The sequence below is a fragment of the Vipera ursinii genome (genome assembly GCF_947247035.1).
Source record: "Vipera ursinii genome assembly, chromosome: 1".
Classification (NCBI taxonomy): Eukaryota; Metazoa; Chordata; class Lepidosauria; order Squamata; family Viperidae; genus Vipera; species Vipera ursinii.
Window position 1 is genome coordinate 297,572,063 of NC_139512.1, and position 22,952 is coordinate 297,595,014.

A 22,952-nucleotide genomic window follows, 5' to 3' on the forward strand; every position below is an offset into this window, starting at 1 on the left:
ACCACCAACATCATCTGTCTGAAATGGTACAGGATTTCCGTTTTCATACAGTAGGGGGTTGGACTAGAAGACCTCCAAGGTCCCTTCCAACTCTGTTATTCTGATAATTAGTTCATATAGTTGAGTTTCCTATCTGGTTTATCTGGGAGGGCTGGCACAGTCCAACCCACCTCACAGGGTTGCTACTGTGGGGAAATGGACAGGACTATTAGGTATAGTTAAGGGGAGGAGAGGGAGAGAGGGAGAGAGCAAAAGAGAGAAGGAAGGAAGGATAAAAATAAAACAATAATAATAATAATTTATTAGGCATATCACCTAAAATAGCAAAGATAACATTAGATGATTGAATTATATTTTAGTGACACCATGTGGCTACATGCCAATTTGCTATCTGCTGAACTGAATTTCTTGTCATTGTGTTAAGATAGATGAAACTTCATAAAAAGACATAATTCAGAAAGAAAACAGAGACTTTGCTGATTTAAAATTTAAGAAGCACAACTATTAAATCGATAATCAAACCTAATAAAGTGGATTAGAGAAGGAAGCTTGTCCAAATTTGCTTATATTCCTATATTGTCACATTGAAGATGGATATTGATCACTAATTTAGCACTTATTATCTAAACCTAACAACTAGTTCTAAAAACTTATCCAGAAGGATATAAATAATTAACGTCTGAAGTTTAGCAAACTGAGATTTGTCTAGCATCTAAATTAACTTCCTTTTCTATGCCAGCAATTTCATTTTACACAAACAAAAAATAGCATTACCATTGATACTATTACTACAGCTATTTTACATTTAGATTTGCAACAGTTTTTCTCTCCCTCCTTATTCTGACAAGAAAATTACTGTTCTATTTGGCTGTGAGATTGATTTATTGTTTTATGAATGACAGGAAAAATTCTGTTGTTGTTTTTTTCTGCTATAAGATAAACAGAAAAAGACAATAGCATTTAATCATAACAATATTTAGAAGGAAGTACATAAAGCCAAAATTACGATAGGGGTTTATACATCACATTAAGCTATAAAAATTTATCAACTATATTGCCGACTTCATGCATCTCAATTTAAAAAATAATCTTAAACCCCAAGCATTTTGAATTGTGAATACAACAGTCATCCTGTAAAATGAAAATTAAAAAAAAAACTCAGAACCTTGCTATTTCAAATACAAAAATGGTCTAATTAATTACCTAACTCTAACATTCCATTTAAAACATCAATGAGAATGTTTTAGTAAATCCTTAAGAATAAACGCTATACTTGCCCAGTTTCTTCAGCATAAGTAATTTCTATAAACCAAACACAATTGCCCATACTCTTATGATTCATGCTGAAAGAAATCCATAAGCTCAAAACACAAAAAAAATAGTTCCTGCTGTTGCTCGACAAATTATTTGCTAATAATTTAACTTTAAAACTGGAAAGATTTACTGAGACTATTTTAATAGTTTGAATTATTGTTTCTGTCTAATCTCCCTTTTTTATATGCATGTAGAGGGGAGAGTTAAGATGAAATTCAATCTTAAATTCTGGTTCTTCCAAATAAGCAAGGTATCATTTATTAGATCTCGTTTTTTTATTTGCACAAGCAGAAAAATATCTGGAGATTGAATTTCACTTTTATAAAAGAATACTAGAGTCCCTTCTATAAATTTGTCCTGTGCAATGGCACGTGGAGAAAAAAAACCAATACAATGACTATTAGCAAATGACAAACACATGTAATACATGTATAACCATAGGTAAATAGCTTGGTCTATTCCAAGCCTCCGCTAAAATACATTCTGCACAAAGTATAACAGCAGAATTAATAGCTTAGAAAACTAATTTGGATTTCTCGGATTGCTACTAAAAATCAATTTTGCAGTGTGAAAATACACTGCAAATAATGCAGCAAATGATTTATTGAGCAGATTAAATCTGTTTATTGTAAATCTTCTAGAATTCATTTAAAAATTAATAAATTAGTGATTTGTTTACTTCATGAAAAAACATCTTGTAGAATTTCTTTAGCATCATGATGATATTTTATTATTGGAAACTCAGTCAAGAAGTTAGGGAAAGAAAAAGTACTGTACTAAGAACACAAAGCAAATGCCTAAAGCAAAGAAACTTCAATGAAATCAAGGACAAGCAATAGTTTTGTTGTTTCCAAGACACTATGAAATTGAACTAATCATTATATCCTCAGGAATATTGAGATTATTTTTATCTAAGTCTCTCTTAATATATATGACTCATATTTACATACAAATTAAGATGCCATATTTAGTGAAAATTTAATGCAACCTGGTATTTAACTACTCACTAGCATCATGAACCCCAGGCGAACAACTGCATTTCATCAAGCAGATTGAGCAGACTGAGATTCAACAGATAAATCTATTTATATCCGTTTCAATGAATATTGACCTACACCATTAGCCTCTTAATAGTGTTATAAATAATTTTCTAGCTAAGTATTAATATGTATGGGTTTATTTTCTAGTCCATTTGATTACAAATAGCTCTTTAATGTCGTTTAACAATCAGTATTTCCAGTGGAATGAAAGACCCTTGTGTAAACAGAAAGTATATCTATATGTAGATTTCATGAAGGACATTTCCCCATGAAATAATTCCCCATCTCTCTTCCAGCTTCCCAAACTGCATTTGAAAGTAGGACTGTGAAACTATATATTCTTGCCACTCTCCCACTATTCCCAACATCTGGATATCACCAGAAATATATATATGGCTGTACGGAGATTCTCAGTCATCCTGGTCATAGTTGTCCCAAAGGTGCTTTTCAAGAGGCCACTGGGATTCCTTGTTTTTTCTTTGAAGATGCTTCACTTTTCTGAGCTGAAAAAGCTTCTTGAATGAGAAGTAAAATGTCTTTAAGAAAAACAAGAAAGACCAGTTGCCTCTTGAAAAAACACCTTTGGGATACACATATGATCTAAGGATTGTTCTTTTTGATTAACATCTTATGTTCAGTTAGACCCAGTCTTTGTTTCCTATCCTTTCCCCATATTTTAAGTATCAAATGCCACAAGAAACATGAACAATCATATTCCAAGTTCAGATCAAGAAATACAGAGTTCAACTCCCTTTTTCCCAGTACAGCTCCTATATTTACTGTATATCTGTCACATAAATCAACTTGATATCCTTGCTATGTTGAGTATTCACTAACCCCATTCATAACATCTCAGGATTTTTCTCCATTACTTTCTGCTCCCATTCCCCAAGAAACAAAATGTAAAACAGTATGCAGTGAAACATCATCTTAATGGATGAACTGGAATGTGTTTATGTGTCTATTATTCATGAATGCCCATTTAATCAAGAGAATATATCACTGGCAGAATATATCACTCTACATGGGGCTGCCCTTGAGATCCACTCGGAAGCTTCAACTGGTGCAAAGTGCAGCGGCACGGACACTCTTGGGAGCCTCCCGATACTCCCATATCACACCTCTCCTCCGTGCGCTGCACTGGCTTCCGGTTGCCTTCCGTGTGAAGTTCAAGGTGCTAACAATGACATACAGAGCCCTACATGGCATGGGTCCGCACTACCTGTGGGAGCACCTTCTGCCAATGTCAGCACCCCACCGTCCTGTGCGCTCCCACAGAGAGGGCCTCCTCAGGGTGCCACCGCTCAAGGAATGTCGGCTGGTGGCCCCCAGGGGGAGGGCATTCTCAGTGGGTGCGCCAGCCCTCTGGAACTGCTTGCCAACCGAAATCCGGATGGCCCCCGACCTCCGCACCTTCCGGCACGACTTAAAAACTTACCTGTTCCAGCAGTCCGGCCTGGCCTGATAGCTCTAATTGGGGTCCCAGTTTGTTTTTACTATTGTTTTTCACTATTGTTCAATCTGTATACCTACCTTACTCTGTACACCGCCCCAAGTCCCTCGGGAGAAGGGCGGTTTATAAAAACAAACAAATAAAATAAATAAATAAATATTATCTATAGTGACTGTACAATGATATCACTACTACAATGATATCACTATACAATTGGTGGTATTTTCATAATGATGTCATTACACAATCTTGTTAATCAATATGGAATATTGTTCTGTTCCATACAACTGAGGTTTCACTGTAACTAATTTGGACTGGACTGTGACACTGAAGAAAAGAGACTGTGCAATGAAACAAATCTATCTATCTATCTATCTATCTATCTATCTATCTATCTATCTATCTATCTATCTATCTGAAAATTAAAAGAAAATTGAAGAGAAAAGTCCACTGCTGATTTTAAACCATTGTACTAGATCCTGGGGATATTTTATTTTAGTACAATATTTAATTTATAAAAAAACCAAATGCAGCAATTAATCACAATATTTTATAATACGTTTCTAAAAGCTACTTTTATTAATTTTCCAGAATATCAGCAGACTTTGTTAAAGTTATTTCAATATCACTACTCAAATGTTAGTTTGGTTATTCTAATACATACTGGACTAACCATTCTACCTAATTCTAACCAATTAAAGTAAAACAATTTGTGTTAACAGTATGGAATCAAAACAGTCACATCACACTAACCTGCAGACACGAGCAGGAAAATACAGTTTCTGCCAAGATCGACACAGATATTTGGAGTGATCAATTACACGAATCCAGTCTAGTTCATCCATGGATACCTCAATATAATAGGAGTACGACCTTTAAGGATGAAATAAATTAAAAATATTGCTGTTAACTGTCTAAATATTTCACACAGTGTTGTATACACTCTGGGGATCACTACATTACATTCAGTCTTAGGCAAAAAATAAATAAATCTATATTTAGACCAAATGAGCTAAGGTGGCTTCCTTCTGTCTGTGATTCCTTAAAGGTAAAGGTAAAGGTTCCCCTGCACATGCGTGTTAGTCGTTTCCAACTCTAGGGGCTGGTGCTCATCTCCGTCTCAAAGCTGAAGAGCCAGCGCTTGTCCAAGGACGTCTCCGTGGTCATGTGGCCGGCATGACTAGACACCAAAGGCGCACGGAACGCTGTTACCTTCCCACCATAGTGGTCCCTATTTTTCTTCTTGCATTTTTACATGCTTTCGAACTGCTAGGTTGGCAGAAGCTGGGACGAGTAACAGGCACTCACTCTGTTACGCGGTACTCGGGATTCGACCAGCCAAACTGCTGACCATCTGATTGACAAGCTCAGCATCCTAACCCACTGAGCTACCACGTGATTCCTTACAAAGACCCAAAATATATTCAACAGTTCTGCAGGAACTGTTTGATTACCTCATCAATTTTATGAGGCAATTTTATGAAGATAAAGTTAAATATACTACAAATCTACCTCACTTTCAGATAAATGCAAATATTTAACACGCTTAAGATATGAAAGAAAGTATTCTCTGTGTTTTTAGTTTTAGAATTTAAACTTAACCAGATTAAGTTGTGCATAAGAAAAATCAACAGAAACCTGAAAATATTTAGTAGATCAGACATCACTAAACAGCTTGAGCATGTGGATGTATTATAACATATTTTTTCCATAATTTTTGTTTGATGTTTATCTTTGCTCTTACTCGCTTTATCAAATGCGTTATTGTATTTTATCAACATCTGTACCTACTTAAAACTTATATACACCATCTATCTTCTATAAACAATTCAGAAGACACACAAAACTACAAATATAAAACCCTTTTTTCCCCTTTAGTACCTTTTAAGTCAGTATTAATTTCTGGTGACTAAACCTGACTAGTCCCTGCAAGTTTTTTCATAACAGTTTTCAGAAGTGGTTTACTACTGCCTCCTCTCTGGGGCTGAAAGAGAGGAAAGCTCACCCAGCTAGCTTTGTGTCTAAAGCAGAACTAGAACTAGTCTCCCTATTTGTAACATGGTGCAAACTGCCGTTCGTAAAACAATAGGAAATTATTAAAGTAGTAATAAAAATATTTAAATCAGTATTTTTATAAAAACAGCAGTGAAATTAGGCATTTAAAGGACTCTCACATCTTTATTATAATCAAAGACCAACATAATTAAAGCACTCTTAAAAGTAGAAAGCTTCAATCAACTTCTGAAACCTGTAGAACAAAATATTATCATTTTTTAAAATAATGGAATAGTCCCACTCATTTTTACCATGTATCTTTCATTATTCTACTACATCATTTCATTTTAATTTTATGTACTTGAGATCACTCCCATTCGTATAAGTTTTCTTCAACTAAATTGCTTTGTGTCAGCTGAAGTTCTCAGAGTCTGAAGTCAATAAAATGACCATGTTATGAAGCTCATTCTATCTTTTTTTTTAAAGGCCAAGAATGAAAAACAAAGACTTACAACCAACCTGCTATCTCGATCCCATAATAGTATTCGTATGTGATTGATTATTGATGGCTGACCCAATTTAATTTCAATACCAGAACGGCAGTCATCATCGATAGGATGTCGGGAAAATCCATGGTCTAGATCATAGTTCTGTGTGTCTCCATCTAATAAAGCAGATTTCAATTCCCCTTTAACCACTTGGGCTCCATATTTCATAGTGGCAATGTTCTCCCCTGGTACTGGAAACAGCAATGAAAAACAGTTTATTTTTTTTTTCTAGCACATTTCCAATTGATTGGTAATATACATCACCTCTTCTTTGTGACTTTTGTCAGAACAATGAAAAAAGTTCAAAAAATACTAATCAAGAAAGCAATAAGATAAGTCATGACAACCAAAGCCCCAATGACTAAGACTTGGTTCTGCAAGTTGGTCTGGGGACCCAATGGAGGAATTTGACTCTGGAGGTGGCTGCTAGATTGACAGCAGATGCCACCTTCCTTCCCTTGCCATGGTGGCACAGTGGTTAGAATACAGTACTGAAGCTAACTCACTGCTCACACCAGGAGTTCAATTCTGAGCAGCTCAAGGTTGACTCAGTTTTCCATCCTTCCAAGGTTGGTAAAATGAGGTTGTAGATTGTCGGGGGCAATATGCTGACTCTGTAAACCACTTAGAGAGTTCTGTAAAGTATTGTGAAGCGGTATATAAGTCTAAGTGTTATTGCTTGTTCTCTGCTCCTCCCTCACTTATCATTTTAGTCATATTGATATACTGTCTTTTAGGTACTTTACTGTTTATTTTACTGTTCTATTATTTTACATTTACTTTGCTTAAACTTCCTTATTTCCTTGTTTTTTATTGTTGTAAAGTAGCCCCATGGTGAGATAGGCTGCAAATAAATTTAATAATAATTTTCTGATCATGTTAAAAACCTTTAATATTTTGAATACAGATGATTGATGGATGGATGGATGGGTGGGTGGGTAGGTGCGTGGATGGATGGATGGATGGATAGATAGATAGATGATAGATAGATAGATAGATAGATAGATAGATAGATAGATAGATAGATAGATAGATAACGTTTATTTGAATTTTTTTACTGTGGACATATTAAAAATGAAATTTTGTTACTTGCTCTCAAAAGTGTACACATACATAACACACATTTAAACATACTATATACAACGTATGTATAAATCTACATCCTTATAAATAAATATAGATATTAATCTGTATAAAATGCATAAAATACTAATTTCTCAGAAATCAATCAAATTTGATCGATAATTAAAAATTACCTAGTTAATAGAAACGGCCTCTTTATAAAAACACCATTCTAATAAAGGAACATGGAATATGGGAACAGAAAAAACCAATCATAAAAGTTTACAGCTATTTAATTTAATGAAATTCAGAATTAAGAAATATTCAAGATGGATTCATGGTTTGAATTTTTGCAGAAAAATGATGGCTATAACTCAAAATTCCATAAATAGAAGATCAGTTGAAGAACTAATATTTCCCTCTCCACCCACTTCTTTGTGCCCTTAAGACCACTTCCTAAAGCTATATCATAAAAAGAAAACTGGTTCACAAAACATTCCCCTAATTATGTGCCATGCAGTAGCACTCCCAACCCACTTAAGAATACGATTAATTACAAGAATAGTTTTTCATTGACTCAACCTTTCAATTCCAAGGAACAAGGAAAAAAAATATTTCACTGGTTTACTGAAGATTAGATGAGTTAGGACCAGGCAATATAATTAGGATATACAATCAGTTATTAGAGGCTACATACTTCTGCTGATTAAAAGTTGTTTAGCAATAACAGTTGGCTAACAACATTTTCAATTAAAATTGTTTTAATTAAAAAGAAATTAAATTAAAAGAAATAAAAAGATATGTATAAAACCTTCCTTTGCAAGTTCAAAATACTTACTTAACATGCCCCTATAGTTGAGGTCCATGTCCCGACTTTCAGATCGAACTTTAATGGCATCCAAAATAGCATCAGGAGATAGTAATCCTGAAGGTCTTACGACATTTAAAAGCTCTGTCAAGCTCATCAATGGCAAGCGCACCGCCTTCATGATTTCAGCATGATTTTCCTTAGGATTGTGTTTACACCAATTCATCAATGCTTGAAAAATGTCCTTCTCAGGAGCTGCAAATGAATCCCTCAGTACAATACTGAGAAGTGCTGGCTAAAAAGTGAAAAAAATTCTCAGCAATATAAGGTTGTTTAGTCAACTCCAAGTAAAACTATACTATTTGAATTCTACAATATCTTCATTGTGAGCTAATAAATTCTTTTGGCAATAAACATTTCCTTATAAAACCACATATCCACATAAAAGTTTTATCCTTCCTATATAGATCAATAGTAGCTGCAGTTTTTTTTAATCCCATTTATATCCCGCCCTTCTACAAAGACTCAGGGCGGCTTACAATCTAAAGCACAAATCAATGTGCTTAGCAGTAGCCTTCATTCTATGTATATGCCTGCTTATTAGGGCTTTCACACACACACCCAGCGGCATTATTACAAAGTCAGCTTATTGCCCCCAACAATCTGGGTCCTCATTTTACCTACCTCGGAAGGATGGAAGGCTGAGTCAACCTTGAGCCTGGTGGGACTCGAACCAGCACTAATTGCAGGCAGCTGGTGTTACTTAAGGAGGCATTAGCCCACTGCTCCACCAAGGCTCTTCTTTACTAACCACTCGTGTATCTGAAACTAGAGATTATTCATTTCTATTATATAAATCATGTAGTTTAATATAATCCTATTAATAAAATTAATACATAAAATTAACGTGGAGCAAAACTGTTCATGACTGAAATTTATTTTTGTTTCATGAAGACGCTTTTTATTATAATGTGGGTTCTTGTTACTCTACCCAGAATCCTCCAGGATTGGAGCAGAATATAAGTACATATTGATACTTTTAATTAATGATTACAGAATTGCATGCAAGCACAGAAACTTTAATCTCCTAAACACAGAGCCTTTTCAAGAGCCATCTTCCAGTTTCAATACATTTCAGAGAAGGAGAGATTAAGAACTGAGGAATAATTGTGACTGAAAAATGGAACAATGATTATTCAGGTAGAACATATTCCAGGAATGGCTGATTATTGAAAGGTTGTATATAGGAAAAGCAAAATTATTGTTGAATGCCATCTGGTCGACTGAAATATAAACATTTGGATAATAGTTTTGATTTCTATTTTCAACCATTTCAATAATTTTTTTCAAATATGTATAAAAAGCAAATTTAAAAAAACTTAAAATTGTTGCCATACCTTAGAAAGAGACAGAAAGCCTTCACTGGAGAGTACCTCTTGAGCATTTCTGTCCATAAATATGAAGCTCATACATGTCAATTTAGGTAGTGAGTAGAGATTAGCAACATCATAAGTCATGCAAACATTTTGAATGTTAAGAATGGTGCAAAGGTATTCAGAAGTGGAATCCTCCAGTTCTGGAAAACCATATTTATGTGCTAAACTCAAAAAATCTAACAGGACTTCTTCTTTCTCATCTCTTAATGTGGCACGACCGGTATAAATATATTTCAATAACATTGTAAAGGCCTCTGCGGTGGTATCATGGAGAGGGATTTCTGCTTCAGGCTGAGATTCACGCATTCCACCATATAATAACGCTCTGTTCAAAGGCAGAGAAAGAATAAAGGTGTGAAAAATTTGCATTTGATAAAATCACGCAAACCCTAAAAAAGAAAGAATGAAATAACACAAATTCCAAAATTTCCACCTCCGAGTGATATTTTTACCACTGTAAAATCATCACACTTCGTTCTTATGACAAAATTATACTCTTTTGTTTGCATTTCAGGCTGTTGACAGCTTATAGGAAGCAGTTAAAAATTACTTGTAACTTATTGCTGGAGACTGCTATATAAAATGAAAACGGGCATTGCTTTAATATAGAGATACTTTATGCAGCAGGTTTTGCATTAGAAACAAGAGACACAGCAATACTGAACACTGTGCTAGTGAAAGGAACTTTGCAGTATTTGTCCTCTCTGTTCCCTCCTTCCCCTCAAGGCCTCTAGCCTTTCAGAAATGGTTATTCAAAGGATTGGAGGAGTTTCCCAAATAGAATATGCAGTACTATGGGAGGGTGAGGAAAAAAAATGTAATTCCTTGGAAATGGGTAAAATTACCCATCACAATCCATTTCCTCTAGATTTGGGAATTAATCTGGGGAGTCATTTTTACAAATTCTGAAACTGTTGCTATTACATTTTCTTAAAAAAAATCATATACTAGAAAACATTACAGATACTATAGAAAATTAAACATGCTACAAGAAAAAAACGTATGCAAAATAAACTATATACTTAAAAAGAAAAAAAAATACCCTAAATAGCAAGGAAAAAATAACACAATTAAAGGGGAAAAAAACATTAATACCAAACTGCCTTTATCTTCAGTTTTTAATACCCGATTTCAACCAGAAATTAATTTTATGAGATTCTTGCATTTCAAAGAGTTGGGAACAAATAGATAACAGGGGAAATTTCATAATCTGTTTCACAGCATGAACTCTTGCTTTGTTAAAGCAATTTTTTGCTGGAAACAATTGTATGATCATTCTGAATTTCAATCTTCCTTAAATGTAGCCTATTAGTTTTGAGAAACTTAAGTAATGGAAGTCAAGTGTAACAGTGCAATGTAGATTTATATTTTTACATTTTAAAAAGGTGTTGTTGGACAGATAGCATCAGATTATTTCTTAATAGCTTTTTATTTCATCTTGCTTACCCACAAACTCAAAGTACATCTGATAAGACATTATACTTCACCTGAAATATTGACACCTTGCAGCCAGAATAACTCTGTGTGCAGGAAAACGTTTCTTTTCCACTATAAAGGTAACGTCACTGTATTCCTCCCCATTCATCAGAACACCAACATGATCAGACAGAATGTGAACGTGGTCTATTTCACCTACTGCTGTATAAGGCCGGAGTGGATGACTGTTGCTCATGTTGTACAAGAAATGTTTATGCTACACCTAAAAAATACAGCATAAGAATAATGAAGAAAACCATTACAAATGTTAAATTGAGCATAACATAAATATAAAGGTACTGCCTAGGACGCAGAATTAAGTCCACGAACTCGCCAAGGAAGCTACCTGGGTGACCTTAGGCCAGTCATTTTCTTACAGCTCAACCTATTTCACAATGTTCTTTTGGGAAAAGAAATCGAGCAAATATACGCATGCAGAAAGTGCCACCTGGAAAAAAAAGCAGTGTTATTTAATTAATTAATTTAATTTTAAGGCTGTCTTATTTCTTAGCGATTCAGAGAGACTTCCAATGAAGGAAGAAGCAACTTGTACAGAAAAAGTCAAAACGCATTAACTCAGTAGCAGTTAAAAAAAAATCCCAAACTTAATCACCCTAACCTAAGGCTTGGGAAAACAAATACTTTAATCATTTTTTCCAATCTAATTTCATACATGTTGTTGTTAGCTGCGAAGTCGTGTCCGACCCATCGCGACCCTATGGACAACATTCCTCCAGGCCTTCCTGTCCTCTACCAAATTTCATACATAACAGACATAAAAATGCAGCAATATTTTCATCAAATCATTGCTAAAACCGTTATGTTGATATATAAACCATATAAAGAGGCCCTTCTAAAAATTAAAATAATTATATTATAGTGCTTGCTCAATTGTATATTCTCTACAAGTTAAGACTGATTCTGTACCTGCAGATCAGTTAGGCCCTATATAGGAGCACTCAAATCAAATACTGAAAGCTGTAACAGAACCTTTCATGCGTAATTATCTAGAATATGAATATTTATGAATTCTTTTCCCCAGAGTCTAATTAATTATCTGAAATGGAGATAAGACTGATTTTTAATTATTAATATTAGAAGGTTTTCTTAAGAAATAAGTTTAATCAAGGCAAAATTAACTATTTACTTCCTGTAAAACTCTAGCTGAATCCAATCTCATGGGACAGAGACTTCACAAAAAGTGAAATTTCAAATATTTGTATTCTAATAAAGCTCTGAAAGGAATGTAGGTAACTGTTGATTTATGATAACCATTGGGACAGGAACTCTGGCCATTAAGCAAGTGATTCATCAGGTAATCAGACCCAATTGCTTGTTGGAAGCCAGCTGGGAAAGTAGCAAATCATGTTCTTGTCTCTATAGGATATTGCAACTGCTGTAAATGCAAACCAGTTCCCAAGTGCCTAAATCACAATCACATTATCATGGACAGATCATAAGTTACTTTTTCAGCAGTCATAACTTTGATCTATTGTTAAATGAATATCATAAGTAAGAATAGTACATGACATTTGCAAAACATACACCTTTTCCCCTTTTTTTCCATTCATGTTATTATATGATATATAGCTTGAAGTTACCCCCCCTCCCCCCGCAAACTGCTATTTTGGGAAAAATAAGGCTTTGTGCACATTTAAAAACAATTTGCATTTTCCAATAAGAGTTTCTTATCTACACAAGAATAAAGCTATAGAATATCCATTTCATTATTTCAGGCATACACAATTATACCGATATCATCTTATGGTTATATCATCAAATCATCTTTTGATGATTTGCAAGTATTTATGCAACTCTTAGATCTTAACTTGATGTAAGACCTTAACTTACATTATTCCAAACTAAAATATGAGTGATAGATAATAAAGCTGAGTTTTAGCCACTTAAAAATAGCTTCTTGTTCTTTAATCTTTGTCCACATTTATACAGAACAATATGTTCATACGTAGAATGAAGTCTGGTTAAACCAAGGTAGAGTGAAATGTTTTCTTCTGAAAAATAGTTCATTGTGTAACACAAAATGAAAAACAAACAAAAACACAGCAAAATGATATTCAACCAAAACGTGATTTTTAAAATCCTTTTGATCTTCAAACACCATTTAGCTTTATAGCTGTTTCCCAACTTTTTATGAAACTACAGTATAATGCAGGTCACAGCCAAATTCTGCCAACTTTCCTTGTCAAGGAGGAGAGAGGCAAGTGTTAAATAGGGAGTTATGTAGGGGTTCAACCTATTCTCCAAAGCACCTGCAAGCAGAAAAAAGAAGCAATGGATGGAAACTAATCAAGAAGAAAACCAACACAGAAATAAGAAGACATTTCTTTACAGTTAGAACAATTAATCAGTGGAATGGCTCGCTATCAGAAGTTGTGGGTGCTCCATCACTGGAGGGCTTTAAAAAGAGATTGGACAACCACTTGTCTGAAATGGTATATAGCAGGGGTGTCAAACTGATGGCCCGCAGGCCGGATGCATGACAGCGAAATTGTGCCCGGGGTGGGCAACGGGATGTTGCCGACAATGGCAAAAAAGTCGTGATACGTCACAACACATCATGTGACGTTGCGAGTTGACACCCCTGGTATATAGGGTCTCCTGCTTCAGCAGAGGGTTGGACTAGAAGACCTCTAAGATCCCTTCCATCTCTGTTATTGTGTTACTTTGTTAAATATATGTAACAATATTAAATGTCTCAGTCAACAAAACAGTCAACTAGATTAGTAATTTTTTCCTTCTGCAGCCCCTTCAATGTCCCCAAAACCTGCTCTGGATAGTGGGCTACTCTTTGGGGCAAATATATAAGGGAGGACAGAAGCTGCCAAAAGAAAGGAAGGAGTAAAATAATTCTATTAATATATTTTCATACCATCCATGGACATTCAATTTACTGTAATATGCTTCTTTTAAGAATTTTCAGAAACTAGATTAGAATAAGTTATAAAATATTGAGATATGGGATTCCAATTTTAAAATAGTTTTATTTGTCCCTAGATAGCTTCTAGATTGAATTTGAAGTACAGTATTTGATATTATGGATTTAAGATATCGCAATGTCCTATTAAACTATCTATATCTTAAATAAAAATAATTTAGATTTTAGCATAGTCTACAGTGTGATTGTATTTTCAAAGAACTTGCTCTACACATACAAGACACTTTGTATGAGAAAGTTCATTCTGTCCTTCCTTTGGTTAAATCTATGCAGTTGTAGAAGACTTCCCTAAGAGCAGATCGCTGGTACTCCAGCTTTTTCCTATTTTGCTAGTTTTTAAAAATTTACTTGAGTAATTACATTTTTCTCTATTAGATCTGTATTCCATTCAGACTCAAAGTAAATCAAAATAATGCAAACTGCTTTTATTAACATCAATGTGGATCACTCCACTCTAAGATAAAGGCTTCTTCAATGAATGTTATGGGTTGTCATTTTTGTACAGTGGACATGGGAAAGATGTTTTCTTTTTGTTTTCCTAAAATCAACAATTAACTTTTCTCTATCTGAGCCAGTCAGAGATTTCCCAGGAAAATGGCCTGTCAACAGTGGACTGCAGTTTGTTTTTTTAGGAGCTGGAATTCTTAAGTTTTACAGTGTAAAACCTGGCAAGCTACAAAGTGTTCAGTGCAAGCTGACAAGGATCTCCTGTGGTGCCATTATATCATATGCAAGACTCATAAGCATAGGCGATACAGCAGGAGAAACCAGGTAGTCTGTTCTGTCAAGATGGCTAGTGAATCTGACATAGGGTGTTGCTAGTAAATGCCTGATCTGTCTAGTGCAGGGGTCGGCAACCTGAAAAAGCAAAAAAGCCACTGGGAACCGGTTTCATCAGCCATAAAAAAAAGTGGGAGCCGCGCGCGTGCATCCACGCACGCGCATGCGCATTAAAAAATGTTTTGCGCATGCGCAAAACATTGTTTTTTGCGCACGCGCGTGTGTGGATACACGCGCACGCGGTTCCACTTTTTTTATGTGGACGCACCTGCACGCCAGCAGCGATGGGTATCCGTGGTGACGGGCGCTGGGTTGCAGCGCCGCCTTCAGCCCGGGCATCGCCGGAGCCACCCCTGGGACCTCCAAACTGCCGCCCGAAAACCCGTTTGGAGAACTGCTGGTGCCGGTTAAACCGGCACCAGCAGGTCTCCAAACCACACCTCCGCTCAAACACCAGCAGGTCTCGACACAGGTGTTCGGGCGGAGCTGCGCGCGCACCTCTCCAAAGGTTTGGAGAGCTACACGCGCAGGTCTCCTGCGCCCGCAGCTCTCCAAACCTTTGGAGAGGTGCGCGCACAGCTCCGCCCGAACAGCGGTTTGGAGACCTGCTGGCGCCGGTTTAGAAAGCTGAAACCGGCACCAGCAGGTCTCCAAACCGCAATGCCGCTCGAACACCAGGTCTCGACACAGGTGTTCGGGCGGAGCTGCGCGCGCACCTCTCCAAAGGTTTGGAAAACTGCGGGTGCCCGCAGCTCTCCAAACCTTTGGAGAGCTGCGCGTGCAGGTCCCGCAGCTCTCCAAACCTTTGGAGAGGTGCGCGCGCAGCTCCGCCCGAACAACGGTTTGGAGACCTGCTGGCGCCGGTTTAGAAAGCTGAAACCGGCACCAGCAGGTCTCCAAACCGCACCTCTGCCCGAACACCAGCAGGTTTCCAAACGGTGTTCGGGCGGAGGTGCGAGAGAGGTGCACGTGCAGCTCTCCAAACCTTTGGAGTGGTGCGCGCGCACCTCCTCCCGTTTGGAGAGGTGCGCGCGCACCGGGCGACTGGGAGCCGCAGGAGACAGCTCAAAGAGCCGCATGCGGCTCCGGAGCCGCGGGTTGCCGACCCGTGGTCTAGTGTAAAAACATTACACATTTCATGGTTTGTTGGTACGTGAACAGTCAGGCCTGTTGTTGTTATTGACATTTGGCTGAGTGAAGGTAAGAATGAGGTCTGCCCAGCTGGATCTAAGTTCCTGCATCAAGCCTTAAGGCCAGTAACATCGGAGGGGGTAATGGCACTGATTTATTGGGACGCTTATCAGTCAGTGTAGGCAGTGCTCCTGCAGTGGGCAGGCTGCAAGTTCTTGGGCCATACATCAAGCTCCCTTCGTCCAGTGCGCTCGCAGAGAGGGTCTTCTCAGGGTGCCGCCGGTAAGATTGCTGGCGGATAACACCCAGGGGGAGGGCCTTTACTGTGGGTGCGCCTGCCCTCTGGAACCAGCTGCCCGTGGAGCTCAGGACTGCCCCTGACCTACGTTCTGCCGAGACGTGAAGACTTGGCTCTTTGAGCTCTCTGACCCAGGCTGAGAATTTTAACTGGGTTTTATTTTCAGGGATAATTTAATCTTTTATTTGTCTTTTAACTTTGTATTTTGTATTGGTATGATTTTAAAATGCCCTGTAAACCGCCCTGAGTCCTTCGGGAAAGGGCGGTATATAAATCTAATAAATCTAAATACTACATAGCTATATAGCTTATTGGTGTACCGACTGCCAAGCTACCCTGGAAAATCTTTTCCTAGATTTTACTAGAAAAGCAGATAGAAGCCACTGTCAAGAGGGCACTTTCCTAGCTTTGGCTGGTGCACCATTGTGGGCCTATCTGGCCAAAAGGACTTCGGTACAATGACTTCCCTAAGATTACTACAATGTGATGTACATGGGGCTGACTTTGAAGATCTCATACAGTTTGCAGTTCATTCAAATTGTACTGTCTGATGTACTGACTGGTGTTTGCCTATGGAAGCATATTATATAAGTGCTGTAGGTCTTACACTGATTACTAATAGACCTCCAGATAAAATTTAAAGTGCTGATATTAACCTGCATGACCTGGTGCCTGATTAACTGCAAGACTGCATGCTCCCATCAGAATTGGTCCATTCAATTCAATCTACTTTAATGCCAACTGTTAGCAGCATTACTTTTTAATGGCTGTGCCAGTCCTTTGGAAAAGCCTCCCAATGAATTCCTAATTGGCTCTTAGCCTGAGTGCCTTTCAGAAACTGCTCAGAGCTCTTCAAAAGCACACTGGGGCCTTGGTTTCATCTTAGTTCAGTTGTAATTATTTTTTAAATTTAATTTTATTCTATGTTTTCACTTGTACGTGGATCTTTTACTTGTGTACTCTTGTAGCATATTTTTTCTTATGCATTTAATATTGCAGAGCTCCAAGAATCTTTAGGCAATTAGCTGTAAATTTGGTAAATAAACAATAAATAACTTATCAAAGGACGTGGTGGCTCAGTGCGTTAGGACGCTGAGCTTGTCGATCAGAAGGTCGGCAGTTTGGCGGGTCGAATCCTGAGTACCGCGTAACAGAGTGAGCGCCTGTTACTTGTCCCAGCTTCTGCCAAACTAGCAGTTCGAAAGCATGTAAAAATGCAAATAGAAAAATAGGGACCACTACGGTGGGAAGGTAACAGCGTTCCGTGTGCCTTTGGCGTCTAGTCATGCTGGCCACACGACCACGGAGACGTCCTCGGACAAGCGCTGGCTCTTCGGCTTTGAAACAGAGATGAGCACCGCCCCCTAGAGTCGGAAACGACTAGCACGCATGTGCGGGGGAGCCTTTTACCTTTACCTAACTTATCAAAATCACAGTTTTACTTACAGTGTTAATATTCATCCACCTAGTTCTCAAGGCATCCTTCTTAAATAAGGCAAACAATTTTTTAAGCAAACCAAGAACCACAGTGATACAGTGGTTCTGAATCAAAAGAGTAGATATGATTAATTCTAGATCAGAGCCTTGAATTCAAAATCTTCCTCAATCATGAAGGTTGAAACCAATTGTTTCTCTTAAATTTGCACAGAGAGATTTAAGGCTAAAATAGTTTAAACTCTCCAGAATGAACAGATACAGATATAATAAATACATAGAGAAAATAAAATCATAAAACATTTGTTACATCTTGTAGTTAATGCAAAACACACTTCATATTTGTGCTATAGGTTTAGCAAACAAATTTTCACAAACATACACAGATATGTATCTCTTCTGGAAAGAGATGTAAATAGACCACTCATTGTCTCAAGCATATTGTCAGAAAAAAACAGATGTTTACAGACAGAAAGGGCTGATCCAAAACATTTTTGCTACCTCAGGTGGGTCAGCAAATCCTAATCCTCCATTTCTCATTGAATTACCATATCCTAATAATAATTATTTTCAGCCTAACCAATCATGTCACACAAAATTACAATGAGGATAAAAATAACTTTAATCCAAACCTTTATTTCTTAGAAAAATGACATATGTAAATGTAACAGAATATAATGTTTTAGGGTGGGGGAAGTGAGATCCAAAGGGGGAAAAGATGCTGTGGTCTGGATCATGTGGGACCATTATGCAGTACCTGTTGTGTTTCTCAACCTCAGTCAATCTTAAAATGTTGATGTTAACTCCAAAACTCCAGAATTCCCCAGGTAACATGCCTTCTTTTATTTTTATTTTATTTATTTATTTATTTATTTATTTATTTATTGATGGGATTTATATCCCGCCCTATCTCCTGAAGGACTCAGGGCGGCTCACAATAAAACATATAATAAGTACATAAATCAAGATAAAAATGAAAATTGAGAACATCAGTGCAATAAAAAATTAGAGAATTTTAAAATGAATTAAAAATACTAAATATAAATTAATTAAAATGCCTGTCAGTCTAGGTCAGCTTGGTGGAACAGGTGTGTTTTGAGGCCGCGGCGAAAGGATTGGAGGTTTTGGGCTATCCGAAGCTCAGGGGGGAGCTGATTCCATAGGGTTGGTGCTCCCACAGAGAAGGCCCTCCCCCTGGGGGTCGCCAGCCGACATTGCCTAGCTGACGGTACCCTGAGGAGGCCTTCTCTGTGTGAGCGTACTGGACGATGGGAATTTGTTCCCGGCAGCAGATGGTCCTGCAAGTATCCCGGACCTAAGCCATGTAGGGCTTTAAAGGTAAGTACCAGCACCTTAAATCTCACCCGGAGGGCAACTGGTAGCCAATGCAGCTCACGCAGGAGGGGTGTAATATGGGAGTATCGGGAAGCTCCCATCACAACCCGTGCAGCTGCATTCTGCACCAGCTGAAGCCTCCGGGTGGTCTTCAAGGGCAGCCCCATGTAGAGAGCATTACAGTAATCAATACGGGAGGTAACGAGTGCGTGGGTGACTGTACGTAGGGCATCTCGGTCCAAAAAGGGGCGCAATTGGTATATAAAACGAATCTGGGCAAATGCCCCCCTAGCCACGGTTCCAATGTGATCTTCAAAACTGAGTCGTGAATCTAGGAGGACGCCCAGATTGCGTGCTTTATCAATGGGAGGTAACATCTCTCCTCCTATAGTCAGAGATGGAACCTCTTGGACTAAACGAGATGACGGTATGTACAGCCACTCAGTCTTGGCCGGGTTGAGTCGAAGCCTGTTTTCTCCCATCCAAATCTGTACCGCTTCCAGACAACGGGACATCACATCAAGGGCATCACTGGGTTGGTTCGGGGTGGAGATGAATAGCTGGGTATCATCAGCATATTGATGATATTTCACCCCGAAGCTACGGATGATCTCTCCCAGCGGCTTCATATAGATGTTGAACAGGAGGGGCGAGAGCACCGAACCCTGAGGCACTCCACAATTAAGAGGCCTAGGGCTTGACCTCTGCCCTCCTGCCAACACCGTCTGCGAACGGTCCGAGAGGTAGGAGGAGAACCAACGCAGAACGGTGCCTCCCACTCCCAGCCCCTCAAGACGACGCAGTAAGATACCATGGTCGATGGTATCAAAAGCCGCTGATAGATCTAATAGGACCAGGACAGAAGAATAACCTCTATCTCGGGCCCGCCAGAGATCATTCACCAGCGCGACCAATGCCGTCTCCGTCCTGTGCCCCGGTCTGAAACCCGATACTTATTTCATGTATGTTGTCTTTCTTTTACTATTTATAGCAAGGAACCACAACTTAGTACAAATTGATAAGGATAGCATGGTCTTAAAAAAAGAAAATGTTATTTGTATGGCCTATATCTCCAGGCCTTATTGAGTGTTACAGTAAACAACAATGTATATGTTGCACACCTTTGCATTCCAAAGCTAGAATCTCTGGCCACAGACAGCAGATGCAGATAATTTGTATGGGAAAAAAACATGCTTTAGTAAATTTCTTACACTCTCATCTGGGAATTCAAGATACTACATGCAGTTCCCCTGTATTTTTTTCTCATAACCCAATGAGATAAGATTAAGCTGATATGTTTTTGAAAAGCAGAAAATAGAAGAATCTGTTCAAAAGGTTCTGTCAAAGGAGCTTCCCTTTTAGATACCCCATACTTTTTTGACTGTTTGGTTTAGTATGTTACCCTGATTTACCAAGAGCAAAGGACTGAAATATATTTTGTGATGTCACAATGAAAAACCAGTGACATAAAACATAGGGTAACAAATTTGAAGTGCTTGAGTTTGCATTATTTATTTATTTATTTTTATTTATTTAATTTAATTTTGAAATTATGAAATTATGAAATTGTGAGGTACATTTTGTCACTTTTTCAACATTGCATTTTGCACCACATGCTTATGCCAGCAAGCGTCACTGTTGTGTGAGTATTTAAAGGCGAATATGATTTCAATCATTACATCAATCTGCTATCAGTACAACTGGCCCAAACTTTATATTTAAAAAAAAAGAAAATAAGAGATAAAGACTTTTTATGTGTACCATATACAAAACGAACAGCATTAACAGTGGAATTCTATAGCGTACACATTAATTTAGAAACCCAACTGAGTTAAACGAGGTGGATGAGAGTTGCAGTCTAAAGAATACGATCATTACCTTTCATAAGGCTGATCAGACATTTCGGGGACGAGGGCAATGTAATTTCAATATCACAGAACTGTCACTAAGTACTTTATTTAAAACAGTTTTCCTAAGGTGGTTTTTTTTTGGAGGGGGGGGAGGGGATGCAATTACGTTCTGCTAAATTTAATTAAACACACGGTCCTGGCACACGAACGGCCTTCAATAGTGCAGTTTCGCTTTTATTTTATTTTACAAAGAGCTACATACAAATCCGGTTAAGTAAGAACTAAAAAAAAAAAACAACACAAAAACCTGGAGTTTGCATTCCAAAGCACAGGCTTAAAAGGCCCACGTACGTAAAGGGCGTCAACTGCACACACAACGGCCCCTCCTACCCAGGATCCTAAATTCCAGATTGACAAGCTTTCCCTATGGGATGAACGAAAGCCCCATCGCCGCTTTGCACCCCAGGAAAATCCCGCGGGAAACCCGCTGCCCATCTCGATGCGGAGCCCTTGACCAGGGGTCTTCAAACTTGGCCCTTTTATGACTTGTGGACTTCAACTCCCAGAATTCCTCAGCCAGCAAAGCTGGCTGAGGAATTCTGGGAGTTGAAGTCCACAAGTCATAAAAGGGCCAAGTTTGAAGACCCCTGCCCTTGACAAAAAGCTCGCGACGACTCCTTGGGAATCCCCCATCAGACAGATGCCCTTCGCTTTGCCTCGAAACAACCTCGCCGAGTGGCTAAGAAATGCTCAGGGCCGCGGCCCCATAGGAGCAAGCAGGCGCGCGGGAGAACCCCGAGGAAACTCCCCTCCCGAGCCCTTAGCGCCGCCAGACTTACCGGCAGGAGCGCTGGAGCAGGACCACTTCCCCCACCCCCTTCCGCCGGCCGTGGCGTTCAGGCGTCGCCGCGAGCGCTGACGTCACCCTAGCAACGACAGCGCGAGCGCTCGGCGCGCTGACGTCATCGCGACGGTAACGAAAGCGAGACTCCCGGAGAAATTGCAAGATACAAATTGGCAGAGGTGGAGATCGTTCTTTTCTTTTTTTTTTTTTGTTTGGCGCTGGGTAATTTCCGAAGAAAAGAAAAAAAAGAAAGAAGAAAGAAAGAAAGAAAGAAAGGAAGGAAAGAAAGAAAGAAAGAAAGAAAGAAAGAAAGAAAGAAAGAAAGAAAGAAAGAAAGAAAGAAAGAAAGAAAGGAAAGAAAGAAAGAAGCGCCTGATCTCCGCTCCTTCCGGCGCGATCTTAAAACCCACCTTTTTGAACAAGCCGGCCTGACCTGATGGGATGGGGTTGGGTTTTATAAATTAATTGGTCTTAACTTTTAATCTGTATTAATTTATTACGGGCATCGCTGTTGAATTAATTTTTAATAATTTTTAATTTTTGTATCTTGTTTTTATTATGTATTGCCCTGTTCACCGCCCTGAGTCCTTCGGGAGAAGGGCGGTATACAAATTAAATAAATAAATAAATAAATAAATAAATAAATAAATAAATAAATAAATAAATAAAAAAAAAACAAGCCACGTCATCTTTTACCTATCTCCTCTTGGAAATACGCTCCTTAAAAAAGGGAGAAATTCAAGGCTGACATTCAACCCAGGCGGATGGGCGCCAGCGAAGGCGCTCAAAACAGAAATCAAAATCTGTTTGAACTGCGACGAAACTTAATCCGAGGAAGAAAAAAAAAACTTGAGATTCGTTTCAATATTTCACTTTTTATTAAACGAAATGGAAGCAGGGGTTTTTAATTTTTTTGGGGGATTGGATTTAATTGGATTTAATCTTTTTAAATTGTTTTTAACTTTTGTATTGACTTGGTTTTAATTACCCTGTAACCGCCCTGAGTCCTTCGGGAAAGGGTGGTATATAAATCCAATAAAATAAAATAAAATAAAATAAATCCAATAAAATAAAATAAATACTATCCGACTCAATTCAACTTGTTTTCGGAATTAGCCCATTCTACTAACAAAGATCAGTTGCGTTTCCCTTTTTGTTTTGTTTTTTTTTTTAAAAAAAAACCTCAAAAGGA

General features: G+C 38.1%; 1 protein-coding gene across 2 annotated transcripts in view; it reads right to left on the bottom strand.

The window, feature by feature from the left end:
• The window catches only part of BTBD9 (BTB domain containing 9), a 147,591-nt gene extending 125,252 nt beyond the window's left edge, over positions 1–22,339 (bottom strand). The window contains exons 1-6 of one of the 2 annotated variants that reach the window (XM_083349341.1): positions 21,756–22,339; positions 11,144–11,355; positions 9,618–9,981; positions 8,251–8,515; positions 6,322–6,541; positions 4,561–4,680 (exon numbers count right to left, since the gene is read on the bottom strand). In XM_083349341.1, the coding sequence (XP_083205467.1) occupies positions 4,561–4,680; positions 6,322–6,541; positions 8,251–8,515; positions 9,618–9,981; positions 11,144–11,328 (1,154 nt within the window). In that variant the 5' untranslated portion in view covers positions 11,329–11,355; positions 21,756–22,339. Of the gene's footprint in view, positions 1–4,560; positions 4,681–6,321; positions 6,542–8,250; positions 8,516–9,617; positions 9,982–11,143; positions 11,356–11,478; positions 11,581–21,755 lie in introns of those variants that run through there. The other variant, XM_083349342.1, reaches the window with a different exon arrangement.
• Positions 22,340–22,952: the final 613 nt, after the last annotated feature.